We start from the raw sequence: 17388 nt of genomic DNA, 5'->3' as shown, positions 1-17388 counted from the left end.
TTAAATGAACACCCATAGCAGGGATGCTGCCCTGGGGCCTACGGACATTCCTTGGCTATATTTGGTGATGGATGGAGAATTTGTTGCTTCCCCTCAGTCCATCTGTTCCCCTCATTGGCAGGGAGGAGCCAGGGCTGCAGTGTCGCTGCTCGGATGGAGCCGGTACTTCAGCAGCCATGATTTTCCTCCGTCGAGCTTCTGCTGCCTCCCACCTGTTGGCTGGGAGAAGATCAGGATGACAAAAGTCTCCTGCCAAGCTGTATTTTTACCCAGGGCTTCATCACGAGCCCAGGTGCCCACAAAAGCCACTCACGAAGCAGAGGGAGGCGTTTGTATCACGGCACATCCCACCCCTGGAATCCCACCTCTCTCACGAGTCTCCAGTCCCAAACCAGGTGCTTTAATCACATGTTCGGAATTCCCCTGAACCCCAAAACCCCTTTTTCCCTTCTTGTCACCCCCACCCCATCACCATAAAACCTGGGAGGTCCCAAGCAGGGAGCTCAGACCCTGCACCAGGGAGCCAAACACTCACTGTGAGAACGGAGGCAGCCGGGCTGGGACCAGCACGGTTTATTAGGGAAAAACACCCCGAGGGATTCCATTAACATGGCAAAGAACCACCAGAGGACAACGAAGTGAAACCCACAGCAACAACACACAGCAGGAAAAGTCCAGTTGTCAGCCAGGACAGCACGAGAGGCCTGACCCCGCTGGCCCTCCCAGCCCAAGGGGACACAAGGGAAGTACCCGAGTCCTTGTCTTCCAGTTGTAGTGATGGAGGAGGTAAAAAAACCCTAACAAAACAGAGGAAGCCACGTGTAGAAAAGCAAAAGGGGCAGCCACGATGGGAATGGAAAATCCTCCCTGCTTGGGAAGGATTCGGGGAGGTCTGGCTCACCTGGGGCCCATTTCCCGGGCCCCACATCTCCCAGGGAGCCCCTAAGCTGCCCTGGCAGCAGGAGGAGCTGAAGCAGGGTCACCAAAACCCTGCCCCCAGCTTGCATCCAGCTCCCTGTGTACCTCAGGGCCTGGAGAGGCAGCAGGACTCTGCTAAAATCTGCCCCAAAACCAGAAGCCAGTGCTTCCCCAGAGCTAACAGCATTCCCAGGCAGGGCACGCACCTCCCGCTGCCAGCCCAGCCCTGCCAACACCAGCGTTACCTCTGGATCATCCCATGGGCACATCCCCGTGTGCCCGACCCCCCTGGCACCCTGCCCCGTTCCCGAGGGCTGGCTGACGATCCCATTCCTCCTGCAACATCCTCTCCCCTGCACAAGCCGGGCTTGGCTGGGCTTCCGCGATCTTCAGGAAACACCTTGGAAATGTTTACTGGGAGGCCAGGCTGTGCTCCCCCTCCCAGCTGCCAGAAAGGTCTCCAAGGTCCAGTTCAGATCCCAAAATCTTGGGTTCACGTTAAACAAGACGAGACCTTTCTACAAACCTGAATGCTGGCGGGTGCGGTACTCGGAAACTCATTTCTCCCAAGATTTTTTGGTTTGGATTGTAGACCTTCCTCCGAGGTGTTTGTCACCCAGATGTGACAGTTAAGTCTGTCAAAGAATTTTTTTGGGGGGGGGAGAAGTGCAATTTGCTTTTCACTGCTAGAGCAGGATATAGTGCAATGAGAAAAGTCTCCTGAGCCACTGAAGGCATCACCAGCTCGGTTATTTCTGTATTCCTCAAACGGGTGATGACTCCAGCTCCAGCCTCACTGTTTGAGCTGAGACTTCCCTGCAAAGAGCCAGACACTCAACTTGGAAAATTGCAGCCCGTGGAGTTCGCAGAAAACTGTCTGATAATATTGAGCATCCTTCCTGCTCAGCCGTGGGGTGTCGTGCAAAAAGAAAAAATGGAGGAAAAAAAAGAACCCACAAGGAAGAAATAATCTTTACATTTTCCTCCCGAGCGTCTCCTTTGGGACAGGGCTTTGAGCAGAAATGTCAGCGTGATTTTCACACCGGTTTCTCTCCGATTGATTTCCCATCCTGTTTTTTAATCAGAGATTTGGTTCTCTCACAGCATCGTTAACAGAGGTGTCTATTTTAGGAAGCACCAGCGGTTTTAAGAAGCTGAGGAGAAAAAGATTATCAACTCATATGGGCTCAGCCTAGAAAGGGAGAAAAAAAATCCTTTAATTGAAATCCCCAGGCTGAAGTTCTCTGCAGATTTACCTAAATGGACTTCAAATGATGTCCCTAATATATCAGGGCCTGCTTTCAACTTAATTCAAGCCCTGGCCATGTGTCTGCAGCCCTTGGACAAGCTGGGCTTTGGATGCCTTGCTGAGATCATTAGTTTTAAGTGCTAAATCATGCAAGTGTGAAACCCAAATATAAAAACATGGGCCAACAATACACCAGCCCAAAGCTCCAAGCAGGAAACAGAATTTGTTTTGTTTTGGTTTTTTTTGTTTGCTTGTTTTTTTTTCAAATATGTCAAAGTATTTGTTTGTATTTTTCCAAATTTAAGCTGGCAAAATCTTGGCGAAAGGACGGACACTGAGTATTCTCTGGTTGGGGAGCAGCAGCTGGGGCTGTGAAGGAACAATATCACAGTTTAATTTTAGTTAAAAGTGACAAAATTTTGTTTCAAAGCTGCTCGGAAGGTTTTTTGGGCGCTCCCAACTTTCCAGTTCAACAGTTCAGCCTAAACATTTGCTTGGGAAGCCAGAATGCTTTGGGATTCACGTGGGGTTTTAAATAAATAGGTTAAACCCACCCGGCACAAAGATCCCACACAGGGCAGACCCATCCTCGAGGGATTTCGCCTGGAGCGAGCGCGGAGCGCGTGGACGAGCTGGGAAAACGTCTCCTGGCACAGAGGAGCCTCCAGCCCCACGAGGAACAGCGACAACGCCACAAGACCCCGACAAACAGAGGCATTAAGGAAGCTTTTCCTCCTCTCTCCCTGCCCCTGACTGGGGGCTGAACTCCCGTTCCCAGCACCGACGCTCCCTGCCCTGCGCGCCACGGCCCACGGGGTGGGGGTGAGGTCCATGCCGGGGGCTGTGGGGACCACCCAGCCCCACTATTTGCTGTTGGGGGTCTGCTGCTTCTCCTGCGCCGGCCGCTTGTGCTTCTGGGCCACGCCATAGGGGACGTGGGCGGCCACGGTGCCCATCTCCTGGGCTCCCTCCACGTGGAACATCTGGTCGTCGAAGAAGATGTGGGGCCGGATCTTCCTCAGCAGCGGCCCCTTGGGAGCCCCGGCCAGGAACAGAGCCTCGTCTGTCTCCAGGCCCCAGCTGCGCAGAGTCTTTAGGGCCCGGGCCCCCGAGCTGGCCGCGCTCCGCGCCGTCACCAGGTACGTGCGGATGGGACACTCCAGCCGCAGCCCCTTGGAGTAGAACTTCTTCTGCAGCTTCCCCAGCGCCTCCAGGAAGCCCTTCAGTGGGCCCTGTTGGAGCAAGGAGATGCCGCCGTGCCATCCTTCCAATCCTAGACATGCTGGATAATCCCTTCACCCTGTGAGCCCCCCCAAAAATGACCCCGCAGCCACCACCGGGCCAGCAGCTGCTGCCCTACCCCACCTCGCACCCCGCTCTGGCTTGATCCCAGAGTTGGGAGCGTCCCCACGAGGGCTGCCTCTGTCCCAGAGCCTTTCCCTGCCCTCAGCCCAGCTCTACCTGTGCCAGGGGCTTGTTCTCATGAGCCTTTTCATGCTCGAAGAACATGTCCAGGCCGTGAGCCTTCACAATCTGCTCCGACTCATCCGAGAAGAGCACGGCGTCCCCGTCGAAGGCCACCCGCAGCTGCTTCTCCGACACCTCCAGGTCCCTGCTGGGGCTGAAGATGGTGGCTGCAGCGATCCCTGAGGATGAGGCAAGAGGTGGCAGTTATCCAAGGATCCGTCCCCGTGGCTCGGCCGCTGAGGAGCAGAGCAAAACACGCCGGGCTGGAAGCAAAACGCCGCGAGGAAACGCGCCCGGGAGCACCTGCGGCTCGGCCCCGAGACCTCCCACCGCAAAAACAAAGCCCCAGATGACAAATCACCCTTTGCATACAGGAATTAAGGAGGAAAACCACCGCCTTTGCCTCGGGAGAGCTGTGGAGCTGCAGGAAAGGCTCATTTCTATGGAAACTGGAGGCTCTTTGGAGCATCAGAGATGCGGGGCAAGGCAAACCCTAAGTGCACGTGGGCTTAGGGACACGGATATTGCAGATATCCTTCCTGGGATCAACCCCCTGAGGGCTCCAGGCTCCCCCCACTGCCCCCCGCCACGAGCTGGACCCCAGACTCACCCTCTTCAATGGCCCCACTCACTTTCTCGGCGTCGGAGGAGAGGTAGAGGTTGGTGTGATAAGCCTTGAGGTAACAGATGGGGCTGTTCCCTCCCGTCATGCAGAACCTCTCGATGAACAGATCTGAGGGCAAGAGGCACCGCAGGGTGAGCCTGGCTGCCCCCCCAACCCTGCCTTGCTGCTGGAAGGAGCGGGGTTAATTTTGGTCAGCAGCCAGAGCCCCTTCCCACCAGCCAGCCCCCAGAAAACCCGGGAGAAGCGGGAAAAAGGGGAGAAAACATTTCCTTTTCTCGGTGCCAAGCAGCGACACCACCCAAAAGCCACCAAGGACAGCTTTGTCCCCATCTTACCGTAGTGGTTGATGCTGTTGATCAAGCGAACCCCGACCTGGGCGTGGTTGTTGGTCATGAGGACGATGTCGAAGAGCTCCTCGCTGTCGGGGTAGAGCTCACGGAGCTGAGCGTTCACCGCTTCCAGCGCCTGCAGCACCCCGGGGACAGCGGGGTGGGTGTCAGCCAGCCCCCTCCCAGGTGTGGCCCTGACCCATCCCACCCAGAACACTCCTGCTCACCAAAACCCTGACCCCAGCTACACCCTGAGCCAAGCTGATACCAGCTGGGAAAAAACAGATTCATTTTTTGGGGGGGAAAAAACCCACCTAGCTACTCTTCTGTTTTCAAACAGGAAAGGTTTTGAGTTATTGAATGAGGATAAATCAACTCCAAGTTGCAGGTTAAGTGTTTTTCAAGCAACCAGAAACAAGTCTCGCCCCACAGAGCTGATTAATTTATTCATTGGGAATGGGTTCCAGCACCCAAAACTGCATGAACTGCAGCAGGAGTGAGAAAATATTTTTCAAGTTCAAAATGCCTCATTTCAACACATCAGAATTAGAAATCGGCCAACTCGGGAGCAAGGCTAAACTCAGCCAATTTACAAGAATAAATAAATTGTAATAATAACCATAATTAAAAAAAAAAAAAAAGACAATTCCCTAAAGGGAAACTTTAAATGCGATCCAAGGAGATGATTTGTTCAATTCTTGGGCTCAAGATGGAAAATCCAACCCTGGAAGCAGCACATCACTTGCTGGGAGGTTTTTTTTGCCCTCTGTTTGCTCCGTGGCTCCATCCCTCCTGCTCGTATCCACCCTGTCCCCACACAAACTCTCCTCTCCCCAAAATTTTTGGGGACCACAGCGCTGTGGCTGCTCACCTTGACGAAGGGGAAGGCAGCCCCGGGCAGGAAAGGCTCGTTCTCGTGGTCCAGCTGATATTTCACGTAGGCCTCCACCCCCTGCTCCGTGTAAATCTTCTGCTCCTCCTCCATGCGGAACAGCGCCCGCGAGGACACGGCGATGGTGATGGCATTCTCGGGCTTTGGCTGTGGGCAGAGAGGGGAAATCAGAGAGGCAGCCCCTGCTCCCAGCCCAGGGTGGCACCAGCTCACTCCCAACGTGAAAGGCCACGGGGTGGGTGACACCTCTGAAGTGATCTGGAGAGCAACAGAGCAGCTGCACCCCCGTCCTTCAACAGATGAAGCCCTGATGCTCCATCCCCACACATTCGGGACACCTCAGATCCCATTCCCAAGCCCTCCTGCTGCAAACAGGTTCCCAGAACCCAGGCAGACCCTGCTGGAGCCCATGCAGAAGGGATTTGTGTGGCTTTTCCCACCCCCCAGCCAGGATAAAGCCGCGCTCTGCGGCTGAGCCAGATCCACATCCCGTGATGCCGTCCAGATGTGACAAACAGCCCGTGCCAGCTCAGCTCCTCTGAACACTCCATACAGTTATCGTGGGTGGAAACATGACAAACAGGTGGTGCAAGCAATGATTTATGAGTCATTGTTATTCACGTTCGAGGGCTCGATCCAAAATCCAAATCCAAAACCTCCTCCAGCTGAAGGTGCCTCCAGAGGGACCTGGCAGGGACAGAGGGGACGGCGGGAAAGTCAAGCTCATCTTGACCCCCGCTCGTCCTCCATCTCCCCTTGGAGGGCAGGGAGGGTGTTAATCCCCGTCCCTCACTCACAAGCACAAAAATAACTTAATTACTGATGGCCAGTGAGGAATCCTGGCTGCCAGGACAGCAAATCCTACGGAGGGACACTGACACAGGGAGCCCTGTCCCCTACAGAGGAGTCCAGGGAGCAGGACGGGGCTCAGGGGCTCCCTGGGAGCTCAGGGATGCGTTCCTGCGAAATCCAGGCTGGCAGCGCTGCAGGAGCACCTCGCCCCTGCTCCCCTGTGATTTCCAGGATCCTCTGTGATTTCCAGGATCCTCTGTGCCGGGTTATCCGTGAGTAATCCTCCAGCAATGCCACTTGCCCAGGGTGGAGGGTGCCTCCTCCAGCTGTTCCGCACACCCAGCTGCTCCAAAGTCCAGGCTCCCACCCTGCCTTGGGCTGAGTTTTACGGGGAGCAGCAGCCTGGCAAGGCCGAGCTGCCCCGTCCGCACCTCACCGGGGATTCGCTCCCCGCACGGCTGGGCTCGCCCTGGGGCTCGCTCTGCCCCCAGCCCCACCCCGGGATGAGTCAGTGGGAGCCTCCACGCCATGCCCAGCGCCAGGTCCATCCCAGGCACTTCTCCAAAGGTTGCATCCGTCCCCAAAATCCCCCAAATCCCCAGCAAAGCGATTAAACAGCGGGCGATTAGGACGAGACACAGATTAGCTGGGGCTGAGAACATCACTGCGGCCACAGGGATCCCTTTCCCGCTGCGTTTGCAGGGAAACAGGATCCCGTTGGGAAGTGGCTCTCTTAGGAAAGCAAGGGAACAACCCCCAGCACAGGCAGGACTCGACCCACGACACCAGCACCGCTCCAAGTGAGCCACAGCCAGGTCCCCGAGGAGCGTCAGCTTTTAACTGGTCACGGGCCAAGCCTTGGCACCTCAGCTCATTAATTAATAACCCTGGTGTCATGGGCCATTTATTAGCTGAAACTATTAATAACTATGAAAAGTCTTGGGACATCCGGTCATTAGCTGGAGTCCTGCTGCTCCATCCTGCTCCCAGATCCCTGCGGTGCCGGGTACACAGGAAAGCTCCCAAGTGTTTGCTCCCTGATCCTGGAGCAGGGGCAGCCCTGGAGGGAGATTCCAAGCAGAGAAAACAGGTCAGCAGCCCAAATGTAACAGCACTGAGGCGTGTTCAAGGGGCTGAGAAGGATGTTTGGGGCCACAAGCCAAGCCGGGTGCCCAGAGGGAATTTCCCTCTCCCCCCCACCGGCGCACACCTTCGGCACCTTGCGCAACAGCGCCGGCTGCTCAAGGTCCCTTCCCCGCCTCCGAAAGGCTCCAGCCCTCCGGGAGGTTCATTTAAGAGGCAATAAACACAGCAATAAAAATAACCCTCAGCTCGGGGCCTGACTCTGCCCCAGCGTGGGCTGCTGGAGCCCCGGGTGCCTGCGGGCAGGGAGCTTCTGGGAATGGGACCTGATGGATCCTGCCAAGGAAGATTTGCACCTTTTGGAGCACTCGGGGCAGGAAAGTCTCACGCGGGTGCTAACGCGGCTCCCAGCTCCGGCTGGGCTGGAACGGCCCCGCTGTTCTCTGGGAAATGCTGACATTTGAAAAATGAGGCGATTTCTGCGCTGCGAGGAGGGATCTGCATTTTGACATTTCTTTGAAGTGGAGGTTTCATTTGGAAGCGTTCCCTCCCCGAGGTGGTTTGGATGCCTCTCCGTCCCCATTAGTGCTGCAGATGGTCATTACGACGCCCAAAAATGAGCTTTAAAAAGCCTCAGGAACCGCGGCACCTCAAACCCTCTGTCTGAGTGCTGCAAACAACCCACCCAACCCCACTTTTCCCCAGAAATTGGGATGTTTCAAGGCAAACACCCTTCTTCTCTAACAGGAAATGCGTGCATGGGAGGGGTCCCACACCCAGTCCTGGCTGGGATGGATTTGATCCCACAGCCCCCATCCCACCACGGCCTCCTGCTCCGGCTGCCCCAGCCCCAGAGGGCTCGGGCTGAATCACAAACTCTGTTTTCCCCTCAGAGCAGCATCCAAGGTCAGCCAAGGTCAGTGAAAGCTCATCCAGCACAAGTCCAGGCTCCTCTCAGCTGAATCCAAGTGAATTTGCTGCCTGGGGATTCATGGTGAGCTCCTCTCCCTTCCCACGGGAAGGTCAGATCCAGCCCTGTCCTGAACCTCGAGCAAGAAGTTGATGATGGGTTTAAGAGGAGTGTGAGCAGGGCAGGGTAGGGAAAGGTTCCATCCCAATCCTGGGTCTATCCCTAGGGTCAGCAAGACAGGAGGGACAACCAGGGACATGTCCCACCAGCCCAGCCCTCCGAAGAGGAACATCAGCCCTTGGCACAGCTCCAGGTGGTCCACAAGGTCCAAACCCCATCTCAGAAGTGTAAAAGACCTCTCCATCAGGCTCCAGCTCCATCGAGTGCAAACCCCATCCCAGACCCCAAATCCCCCAGTTTTGGGGGAAAGGTGTATTTCAGGAGTGACTACAAACAGCCCAATTTTCCCCTTGCGGACCCAGCAGCTGGCAGCCTTTAAATCGCTGCTCTAATCAGATGTAAATCCCCAGCAGCCCCCCAAGGATTAGAGGCAGACATTTGGAAATCCCACAGGCTGCCAGGATGCGCGGCAGGACCGTGTCCTCGCACCCACGAGAGCCACAGGTGCCCAAAGTGCCACCCAAGCCCAGCAGCTTCACTGCCACCACCAGCAGGAGCCACAGTGGGGACCCCATTCTGCACCTCTCGATCCTTTCACACTGCCTGGAGCTGGACCCAACCCCATCCCAAAATCCTGCAGGAATTCTGGCAGCTCTGGGCACTTCCCTGGATGCTGCAGAAGACCAGATTCTTGTGATTAATTCAATATTCAGAGGTGGATTTTGGTCATGGAAAGGGAAGAGGAAGGGTTTGCTCCAGGGTCAAGTGCTGTCCTCACTCCAGCTACAACATCCCAAAAATCGGGCACATGGGTGAGACCGATGGGTCCCGAATGGGTGCCCAGAGGAAGGGAACCAGAAGAAAACCAGCTCCCCCTGGCCCCCCTCGGCGTCACCGGAGAGGCTGGGGGACATTTCCAGCATTGCTGAAGGGTGACAGGTCTCATCGCTGACCTCCCTGGCAGGAGCGGTGCCGGAGCAGCTGCGGGAAGAGCTGGGACCACTGCAAAGCAGGAATGCCCCGATAACCCGTTCCCAAAATCACCTTTTCTCCTGCCACCTCGCAGCTCCCACAGCTCCCTCCTGCTCCCTTTGGCCAAGAGGATGGACAGATCCAGCACCCCCAAGGGTGCAGACGGACGACGCCAAACCCCGTTTCCCGAAGGAAATCCTTCAGGACCCATCAGTCTCACCCATGTGCCCGATTTTTGGGATGTTGTAGCTGGAGTGAGGACAGTGCTTCACCCTGGAGCAAACCTTTCCTCTTCCCTTTCCATGACCAAAATCCACCTCTGGACACTGGATTAATCACGAGAATCTGGTCTTCTGCAGCATCCAGGGAAGTGCCCAGAGCTGCCAGAATTCCTCCCGAGCCCCCTGCTCGGGATCAGATTAAAGTTCAGGGCGACGGCCGGGGTGGTTTTGAGTTTTCCGAGAACATTATTTATACTGCGGAAAAGCGCCCTGCAGCCATCCGTCACCCCGGGGCTGACAGCTGCCTGGCGCTCCGAGGGCAGCTGAGCCGGCTGCCCGCCGGGCACGGAGCCCCCAGCCTGCCCCAGCAGAGGGGCACAGGGCCTGGCATCACCCCCAGCCCCACAGAGAGGGATGGCACAGCCCAGCTGCAGGATCTGAGCGCCCCCGTGCCTCAGTTTCCCCCGCTGGACAGCAGGGATGGGTTACTGGCCACAGAACTGCGAGGAGAGGAAGAGGAGAAGCCTGGGCTGGCATCCATGGGCAGAGCATGGCATGAAAGACAAGTAGCTGCATCCTGCCACCGAGCCGGGCTGTCTCTCTCCTCCGGGAAGGGCACGGGCAGCAGCGACGGGAGCTGGCAGCGGCTCCAGGACCGGGGGTGGCACTCGGGTCCCCAGCAGGGAACTGCCCCAAGCGAGGGCTTGGACACGTCCCCTCGTGGAGAGCTCACACGCAGAGCTTTGCCACGGAAGGTGCCACCAAGGCGCCCACCTCGCCCCCCACCAGAGCCCCACGTTTCGGGGTTCCCACAGCCCCGAGGGTGGCTGGGGTGGCTCACAGGCTGCAGGGGCAGGGCCAGCTCGCCCCGGGCACAGCCCCCAGCCCCGCCGCGCTGCCAGCCCCGCTCTCCCGCAGCTATTCCAGGGCACGGCCGCACTTCCAGGCGCTCCCGTGCTCAAACTCGGCAGGCTCAGCCCTCGTTAGATAACACAGGCTGTCCCTGTAATCTCCCGGAAAAGGCGAGCCTGGCAGGGGCAGCGACACCCCTGTGACAGCCCGGGCAGGGATTCGGCTCCTGGGCTGTCCCCCGGCTCTGTCAGTGCCACCCCTCCTGTCCCTGGCAGGGCCTCCTCCCTCCTTGGCGCAGGGGACAGGCAGCTCATGGCGCACCGGGCCACTCTGCAAGGACACCTCAGCCCGGGAGGGACCCAGGAGCGCCACAGGGATCTGCAGCAACCCACAGAGACCGGGGGCACCCGGAGAGACCCCAGGCAACCAGGGGTAACCCAGGGATGCCATGAAGGAGCGCCTGGAGAGAGCCAGGGCATCCCCAAGGACCTGGATGGAGGCAGGGGATCAAAGAAACACCAGAGACACCATGGGGGACCCCACAGAGCCTGGGGGAGATGGGGAACATGGAGACACTCCGGGGGACCTCAAAGTACGTGGAGGAAAGGGGGCACCGGGAGGGATCCCAGAGAGCCTGGAGGAGATGGGGCACCCACAGACACCCGGGGGGTTCCACGGGGCAATCCAGAGAAGATGAGGCACCCAGGAGGACCCCGGAGAGCCTGCAGGAATTGGGATACCTGGAGAGCCCAGGGGGCCCCCGCGGGAGATGGGGCTGGCGGGGCGGGGGCTGCGCCGGGAGGGGCGAATCCCCCCGGGGCAGGGAGCGCTGCGCGGCGCCTCGGGGGCTCTCACCGATTTGGGCTTCTTCTTGGGGGCGAGGTTGTCGTAGAAAGCCTTGGCTTCATCCCAGGGCCGGCCCGGAGCCCCGGCGGGGCCCGGCGGCTCCATAGCGCGGCGGCTCCGGGGCACCGGCGGCTCCGGGGCACCGGCGGCTCCGGTCCGTGCGCGGCGGCGGCTCCGCGCGTCCCGGGAGCTCCCGGAGCCGGGGCCGGCCCGGCGGAACGCGCTTTATAAGGCATCCCATGAAGCTCCGGGGTTTCAGTCCACCGGGACACGGATTAACCTCTTCGGGACCGAGCGCTCCTCGCCGCCGCCGCCGCCGCCGCGCTCCCCCCGGCGATACCGGGGAGCTGCGGGGAACCGAGGAGGGAACCCCCGCTCCAGGGCAGAGCCAGCGCCGGGGGCAGCGAAGCCCCGGGAGCGAGGGGAAGGGGCTGGGGACAAAGGTGGCATCAGCAGAGCCCCGGGAGGACACGGAGCAGGAGGTGATGGGGCAGCCCTGGGGACACCAGCTCCTGCTCGTCCCACGCCGCGGCTCTCTGGGGTTTGGCCATCCTTGGGGAGCGCAGGGAACAGCCCGAGGGTGGTCCGTGCTGGGAGCTGGAGAGGATGGAGCAGCCAGGGTGGTGGCAGCAGGGGAGGACAGAGGCGTGGTGGGACCCTGCTCCGTGGCAGGGTGACCTGTGCCGTTCATTGGTTAATGGAATTAGTGCGGGTGTTAATTAAGGCTCTCCAGCCCCACCAGTGCTGGTGGGAGCAGCCACAGAGCTGCACATTCAACTCAGGATAAAAACTCCACCTCGACCAGCAGACCCCCAGAAGCCCTTGGGGAGCAGGGAGTGCATCCCAGAGACCAAAACCCATCAGCCAGGAAGGGGCAAGGAATGGAGGATCTCACCTGGAACAGGGCAGCTCCTGGGGGGAGGTCACAGAACAGGGTTTTAGCCAAAGCCCTGTGGTTTCACCCAAATCTCTGTGCTTCAGCTAAAGAATAACCCTCCCTACAGGTGACAGCCTTGGGGACCCCCCGTGTCCCTGTCCATGGGACTGATCCAACCCCACCCCGCTCACCCCGAGCTCCAAGCAGGAGAGCAGAGCCAGGGGAAGCTGTGTGCTGGTGAGCAGGGCTGGCTCCAGGAATCCCAAACCTTTTGGGAATTCGACACCATTTCAGCCTCACAGAGTTCCTCTCTCCAGAGCCTTTGCAGCTCCCTGCTGGGAAACACCTGAGCCACCTTCGGGGTGGCCCCAGGGAAGCGGGAGCTCGGAGAGCTCCAGAATCACCACCGAGGCTATTCCTGGAGTTCTCTGTAGAGATTTGGAGTTGCTGCCCTTTCAGGCAGCATCCCTGGCACGTCCCCAGCTCCCACAGGGTGGGGACAACCTGCCCTGTTTCCTCTTTGCCGGGCACTGCTGAGCTGCAAACTCACACGTGCGCTCCTGGAAAGCACAGCAGCCGAGCCCGAGGTGCAGAGCTCTCCCCTCAGCAGCACTCCTAAAATACACTCCCTGCCAGCGTTTTGGCACCCTCCCATCCCCGTGCTCAGGTGCTGGCTGCTGCAGGACACACCAGGGCTGGGGAATTGCAGGATCCAGGTGGGATGGGGTGAGCTGGGAGCCAGCCCTGCTGCCCAGGAGCCAGCCCGGCTGCCCAGGATTGATTACAGAGAAGGATTAAAATTTGGTGAGAGCTCCTTAGCAACAGTCACCGTCTGTGCAGGGTGCTAAGGGAGAAGAACGGCCAGAGGAAAATCTGTGCGGGGAAGATGGGGGTGGAGAAAAGAAGGACAAAGATACAGTAGGAGCAGGTCCCCAGTGGAGCCCAAGACAAAGCCACCAGCCCTGAGGGAAGGGCACAGCCAGGGCCCAGCTCCTGGATGACACATGAAACCCATTTCTAGGGAAATTTGGGGTCTGGGCCTCCCCACCCCAAAAGTGACATTCCCTTCCCCAGAGCTGCCTGAACGACTGAAGGGTTTCACTCCCACCCACCTTCAAGGCTCCCCAGCCTGAGCCCCGCTGTGCTGTCCCCAGGGGTTTCTCCATCCCTTGGGGTGCCACAGGCTCAGGTGAGACCCCTAAATGATGCCCAGGAGTGCAGCGTTGTCACCTCACTGTCCCCAGCCAGCTGCCCCCCAATAAACCATTCAGGGGGGACACCACACACGGGGGGCAGTTTATTTTTCCATTAAAAAAATAGGTAACAACTTCACCATCTCCTAACAGACACCACAGCCATCAACACCACAACGTGCAGACTAAACACCAACCTGGGGCAATATTCCTGGCCTGGGGCAGGAGGGGTGGGTGCAGAAGGCTGGAAGGGGGGGGAGGAAGGGGACAGATTTGTTTCTTGTGAGCTCAGAGATTTGCCAGGAGGCTCAGCAGGTACAGGACCCATCCACGCCTCTCCACAGCCCCCACCCAGCACCCAGCTGTCCCCACAGCAGCGCCACACACCCGGGAGCAGCACCAGGACCTGCCTTCCACAGCCACGCTCCTGACCCCGCCTCCAGTTTGGGACCCCAGGTGCCACCTGAGGAAGGTCAGAAATGCTGCAGAGCACCCAAGATGCTGCCAGGGCAGCTGTGGAGGTCACCCACCTGATGGGATGGAAGGTGGCTTCTGGGATCAGGCAGTGGCCACATCCAGGGCTGGCTCTGCACACTTCTGTTCTCCACTAAAGTGTCCTGACCAACCCTGGCTGTTCCCAGTAGGAAAAGTGGAGGTGGAAGAGCTAAAGCTGGTGCAAGACCCTGCCCTGGCCCCTCTGGGGAGCCTTCCAGGGAATTGCCAGTGAAGGAGGAACCAGGAGCAGGACCTGAGACTTTTCAGCCTCCCTGGAGACATCACAAGCCATGAATGGGGCGGGGGGAACAGCAGAAAGGGCACAAAGTTGGTCTCCGTTAGGATCAGGGAATGGGCCAGGTGGAGCAGTGGGGGAAAGCAGGGAGGAGGCAGCAGGGCTGTGGGAACGGCTGGCCCTGGTCAGCCAGGACACGCCAGAGGCTGCAGGGTGTCCAGCTCCAGGATGGGAGAGGGCTGACAGCACTCAGAGCAGGCTCTGCCCTGGGAGGGTGTGGAATGGGGACTGCCCGGGATGCAGCCGGAGCAGGGGCAGCAGGAGGAACGGAACGGGATGGGATGTGGCTCATACCTGGTGCCAAACGGGAGAAAAATGGGGATTGAAACCATCACAGGGGGCAGAGTTTGGCTGCAGCCAGTCCAGCCCTGAGCCCCAGGGCTCTATTTCTGCATGTCACACTGCAGGAGCAGGACGATGGAGGGGTCGCTCTTGGCGGCCTCCTTGAACTCCTCCAGGGAGATCTGGTCATCCTTGTCCTTGTCCATCTTTGTGAAGATCTTGTCCACTCGCTGCTGAGGCGTCAGCCCGTCTTGGTTCATCCTCATCATGATCACAGTCCCCACCATCTTGTAAATGGCCTGGAGAAAGATGAGAATGGGAATGAGAGGGAATGTTGGAAGGACGGAAGATCCCAGGACAAGGCAGGGGACAGGCACAGGATTGCTGCTCATTGGGACCCATTTCTACCAGAGACACATCAAGCACCTTTCAGACAAGGCTCTGGGTAGGAAAACTCATTTTTATGGTGCTAAAAGGGACCCAAGAGCTGTGAAAAGCCTGGAAAAAGCAAACAATCCCTGCTGATTTGAAGCGCTGGTACCTCAATGATCTCCAGCATCTCCAGGCGCGTGATCTTCCCGTCCCCGTCCAGGTCGTACATCTCGAAGGCCCAGTTGAGTTTCTGCTCAAAGGTGCCCCTGGAGGTGACAGACAGGGCACAGATGAACTCCCTGAAGTCGATGGTGCCATCCCCGTTCTTGTCGAAGGTGCGGAAAGCGTGCTGGGCAAACTTGGAGGCGTCTCCGTAGGGGAAAAACTGCGGGAAGGAGAGAGGAGGGATTGAAGTGAGGAGGGAGAAGTTGGCACCGAGGCTGCACCTGAGGTGCTCCAGCCCCCCAGGCAGCACTCAGAACCCACGGCTGGAGCCCACCTTGATGTAGAGCTGCTGGAACTCCTCCAGGTTGAGGATGCCGGTGGGGCAGTCCTTGAGGAAGCCCTTGTACCACTGCTTCAGCTCCTGCTCGCTGAACTCCGTGCTCCTCACAAGGTCATCCAGCATCTCCGGGGCCAGCTTGCTGCTGTGCTTGCCCATGGCTGCCCCTGGAAAGGGAAATCCACACCAGGCTGGAGAGGGATGGTCGTCCCAGGCCCTCCTCCACCCTGGCAGCTGCGTGATCCCGCATCCCTCTTCTCCTTGCTGGAGCTGATCCACCTGGCTGGTGGGTGTCCATGCAGGACAGCAGCTGTGGCACCGGGAATGTGGCTGTGGCCTTTTCTGCTGGAGATGTACAGGAGCTCGCTTTGGGCTGCAGGAAAACACTCCAAAAGCAACTGAAAAGTCAGAACTCTTCCCATGGCCTTTACCAGAGCACAACCAGACAATCCTAGAATGGTTTGGGTTGGAAAGGATCTCAGAGACCATTTAGCTCCAGCCACATTGCCATGGGCAGGGACACCTTCCACCAGACCTTCCCTAGGGATGGGACAAGGAAGAATCTGCCATTAGAGCCCATAAAAACCTCCCTGGCAGCATCGGCCTCACGGCATCCAGCTGATCACAGCCATGCCCAACCTGCTCCTGGCCAGCCCTCGGTGAGGACGGGGTCTGGCCAGGGGGCTGCCAGCAGCAGGGAGCCCTGGCAAGGCCCTGGTGTGTGGGCAGGAAGCGGAGCCGCTCCGATACGCGCCGTGCCCGCTCCCACGCAGCCTCGGCTGCCAGCGCCGCTCAGCCGGAGCAGCAGATGGTTCTCCGGGAGCTCCTGCAGCTTCTCTCTCCATGAAGTTGAGGAGAAGTTCACCTGGAGCCCAACCAAGCACCGTCTCCTTTCAGGGGTGTGATGTCCTGGCCGCGTGGGCTCGGGACACGCGGGGGCACCTTGGGAGGGGTGGCGGGGGGTTCCTCGTGCTCCCGGCCAGCCCCGCTCCCGGCGAATCCCACAGGCAGCGGCTCCTTCCTGCCCCATCATCCCACCAGCATCTGTCACCGTCTGCCGCGGCGGCACCGAACCCAGCAGCCCTCGGCAGCCGGAGCCGAGGGAACGTCCGGACACCCACGGAGCACAAGGCTTCCCCAGCGACCCCAGCTCGGCTCCACGAGCCCCCCCAGCACCACGGACTGGTTCTAAATTGCTGGCATTGATTACAAACCATGCCAGGCAGTGTGCATGGCCAGACCTGCCATGATCCATGTCCTCCACACCTCCCACAGTCGCCCTGACAGGAGGATGCAGCCCCTCACCTCAGCCCCCAAAGTGGCCGGGACTCCAGAGCAGCATCCTTTGGTCCACAGTCCTCGATTCCCTTTTCCAAGCAGTGCCCAGCCATGCCAGGGCAGGGAACAGCACCCGAAAGGAACACCACACGCTCACCCCAAAGCACCAACCGATCAGCGGCTGCTGGTCCCAAAACAGGACAGAGGGGCGTCACTACGGGTGTCCCCCCCAGGGTTGCACCCCGGGCAGCACAGAGCACCCCAGCCTCCAGCAGCACCCCTGGATTGGCACCCCAGGGAGCAGGGAAGGGGCTCGGGGGATGGATGGGGGCACGGGGATGCTCTCCCCACCCGCACTATGGGACAGCTCCGGGCCACCGGCCCCGACATCCGCTGGAAGCGGCTCCCGGGAGCGGCTCCCGGCACCTGCCCCGACGGCGGCTCCGCACCGGGGAGCCGGGTCCCGGCCCCGCGGGTGCGGCTCCAGCCCCGACGGCCCTTACCTGTGGTGCGGCGCGGGCAGGTGGCGGCTCGGCGGGGCCGGGCGGGGCGCGGAGCCGCTGCCGGTACCGGAGGGGCCGCGGTCCAGCCGCCGGCTCAGCCCCCGCCGCTCCCGCCCCTCTTGTAGCCTCGGGCCCCCCGCCCCCCCGGCGGCGACGCTCGTCCATTGGCTGGGAGCGCTGTCAATCAACCGGGAGGGGCCGCGGGGTGGGGGTCGAGGTGGGATATGGGGGGTACAGGGGTGCTGGGACCGGGATGCTGGGGGATACTGGAGGGGATGCTCGGACCGGGATGCAGAGGGATGTTGGCAGTGGGAT

General features: G+C 59.4%; 2 protein-coding genes across 3 annotated transcripts; both read right to left on the bottom strand.

The window, feature by feature from the left end:
* Positions 1-547: 547 nt before the first annotated feature.
* NT5C1A (5'-nucleotidase, cytosolic IA) lies at positions 548-11517 on the bottom strand (the record flags this gene model as incomplete). The annotated part of the gene is given in 7 exon segments (XM_082296736.1): positions 548-3399; positions 3629-3813; positions 4245-4367; positions 4595-4724; positions 5460-5627; positions 11286-11384; positions 11386-11517. Coding segments are annotated over 7 exon segments (1206 nt in total). The 3' UTR covers positions 548-3030.
* Positions 11518-14519: 3002 nt separating this feature from the next.
* On the bottom strand, positions 14520-15451 carry HPCAL4 (hippocalcin like 4; the record flags this gene model as incomplete). Of its 2 annotated transcripts, XM_082296391.1 has the most annotated exons (3): positions 14520-14717; positions 14960-15175; positions 15290-15451. In XM_082296391.1, the coding sequence occupies 3 exons, from the start codon at positions 15449-15451 to the stop codon at positions 14520-14522; spliced, it is 576 nt and encodes a 191-aa protein (XP_082152517.1). The 2 variants fall into 2 exon arrangements, with proteins under 2 accessions (XP_082152517.1, XP_082152518.1); XM_082296392.1 differs by lacking the exon at positions 14960-15175.
* Positions 15452-17388: the final 1937 nt, after the last annotated feature.

The sequence above is a fragment of the Coloeus monedula genome, assembly GCF_965178545.1.
Source record: "Coloeus monedula genome assembly, chromosome: 24".
Taxonomy (NCBI): Eukaryota; Metazoa; Chordata; class Aves; order Passeriformes; family Corvidae; genus Coloeus; species Coloeus monedula.
This window is presented reverse-complemented; position numbering and strand designations above follow the sequence as displayed.